At 43.7% G+C, this 2,050-nt stretch overlaps 1 protein-coding gene across 1 annotated transcript in view; it reads right to left on the reverse strand.

The window, feature by feature from the left end:
• Positions 1-1,834, reverse strand: part of grxcr1a (glutaredoxin and cysteine rich domain containing 1 a) — a 6,597-nt gene extending 4,763 nt beyond the window's left edge. The window contains exon 1 of the mRNA XM_010784588.1: positions 1,448-1,834. Within this exon, the coding sequence (XP_010782890.1) occupies positions 1,448-1,834 (387 nt within the window). The remainder of the gene's footprint in view (positions 1-1,447) is intronic.
• Positions 1,835-2,050: the final 216 nt, after the last annotated feature.

The raw sequence follows: 2,050 nt of genomic DNA on the forward strand, positions 1-2,050 counted from the left end.
GGACCCCCCTAGAGGAGGTGAGGTCCGCTCCCCACTCGTAAAAAATAGCACTTTACCCCTGCCTATATGCCGTGAGCTGATTATCGAGCCTTCATTGTAACAGTCGCGGGTTTACTGTGTGTTTGCGTGTGGGGAGTTTTTTTGTGCGTGCTCTACTGTATAGTGCCCGTCAGCACCCCCACTCAAAATACCTTCCCGCGCCTCTGACAGTAACCATACATTGTGAAAGTAAAAGACTAAATAACTACACAACATTTATAGCCTAGCCTATAGTATAATATAGTATAACATCACTTACCAACAGGGGATAAGCCCTGAACCATGAAAATAACTTAATTTATCTGTTAGTTTTTCTTTTTCTTGAAGCAGCCATTTTGTAAAGCTTGTAAAATGGCCTAAGTCACAAGACAATGTGACTTAAGCCATTATCTTTTTTAAATATATGGCCTAAGTCACACTCTTGACATAGGCCATTATACTATCAGGGTAGGGACAGCACTAACCTTTCAATAAGGATGTAGGCAATTTTACCAGAGGTGGCCAGCATCAAGAAGAGATGATTTAGGCAAAAAAAACATTTTCTCCAAAATATGACTTAGGCCATTAGTTTAAGAAGGTGACGATGTGAGTTATTTTCACCCATATGACACATACAGTATACCCACGCATTGTTAGGGGATGCCTCTCTGTCATGGCAGGTGTATTTCTTAGGACAATGCAACCTGTCAAACACCTGAATGTTCCTTTAATATAAGAAATGACTGTTATAAGCATTTAAACTTCTCCTAAAAAGAAACACTATGTGATGACCAGCTCTATTGAAATGACTATAATGGTGTTTGTTAAAAAAACGTGGCTTTTTCAATATGACCCTCACCATCACCATTTGCATCTGGACACGAGCCGAAGAGTTACCTCAGAATAACAAACACTTCTTCCTGCTGGGTTACTAGAAAGTGCAGAGAATTCATTAACCTGATTAGTTTCTCTTGAAACACTTACCAAAATGCATCATTAATCTTTAATTACTCTGTGACCTTGTCTTCTATTGTGAGCTATTCTCCCAGTCATACTGCTCCTACCTGTAACTAGACTTAAGGCAAGGGATGACACTGATGGGAACTGGTGTTATACAGATTGTATTAAACAAATGAAAGGGCACCTGGAGAATGCAGAGCTCTATAAAAGGTGAATGCCCCATCTCACAATGGTAACCATGTGTAAAGAATGTGTGTTATCTGCCCCATAATTTGGATCTACTCCAAAATGTAATGGGCTCTTCTTGGTCCTTGGCAAATTATACACCCCTCCACCAAGTAGCCTACCATGAAAATATGGCCAGTAGTTTTTCTGTATTCCTGTTGACAAACAAACAAATCGAACTAGAATCATGACCTCAATTGGCGGAGGTAATAAGATAAAACTAGGCCCTTTAAGATGTACTCACACTGTTGGTATTGGGAAGGTTTTCAAACAGCGTCTGACCCGCGCAGACTTTGTGCTTGACCCCTCTTACAGTCCCATTTTTACTGAGTATGTTGACCCTCTTGGTGGTGAACATCCAATCCTTTGTGGCCCCTGCATACCTGAGCAGTTTATCAGGCTCATACTCGCTGTCGTCCAGCTCGGAGCCCAGGTATCCATACAGGTTCACGTCTCCACTTGTAGACGGGGTGCTGGCCCGATCTGCGTCAGAGCTGCTGGTGCAGTCTGAGTCCAGGGAGTCTGAAGGGCCCTCATCCTTGAATATCTCCTTCAGCACCCGGCCGCTGTTCCCCGAAGCCACGCGGAACCTCACCCGCTTCTGTGGCTTCTCCTGTCCAGCCATCGGCATCGACCCCTCCATTGAGAACTCTCTGCCACATTACCTGGTCCTCCACAACATTGCAGCGTAGCTCCTCACTTCTCATTCGGAGGTAGATACTTAGCTCAGACACTCTAGTTTGTTCCCCATGGATTACAACTACGTTTAATCCTCGCAGTTTGAACAGATCTAAAAATGACTGGGAGCCTGTAAGCTGCCTTACAGTCGGACTCACACTGCCAGTAA

Source organism: Notothenia coriiceps, unplaced genomic scaffold (assembly GCF_000735185.1).
Source record: "Notothenia coriiceps isolate Sejong01 unplaced genomic scaffold, NC01 NC01_scaffold00026422, whole genome shotgun sequence".
NCBI lineage: Eukaryota > Metazoa > Chordata > Actinopteri > Perciformes > Nototheniidae > Notothenia > Notothenia coriiceps.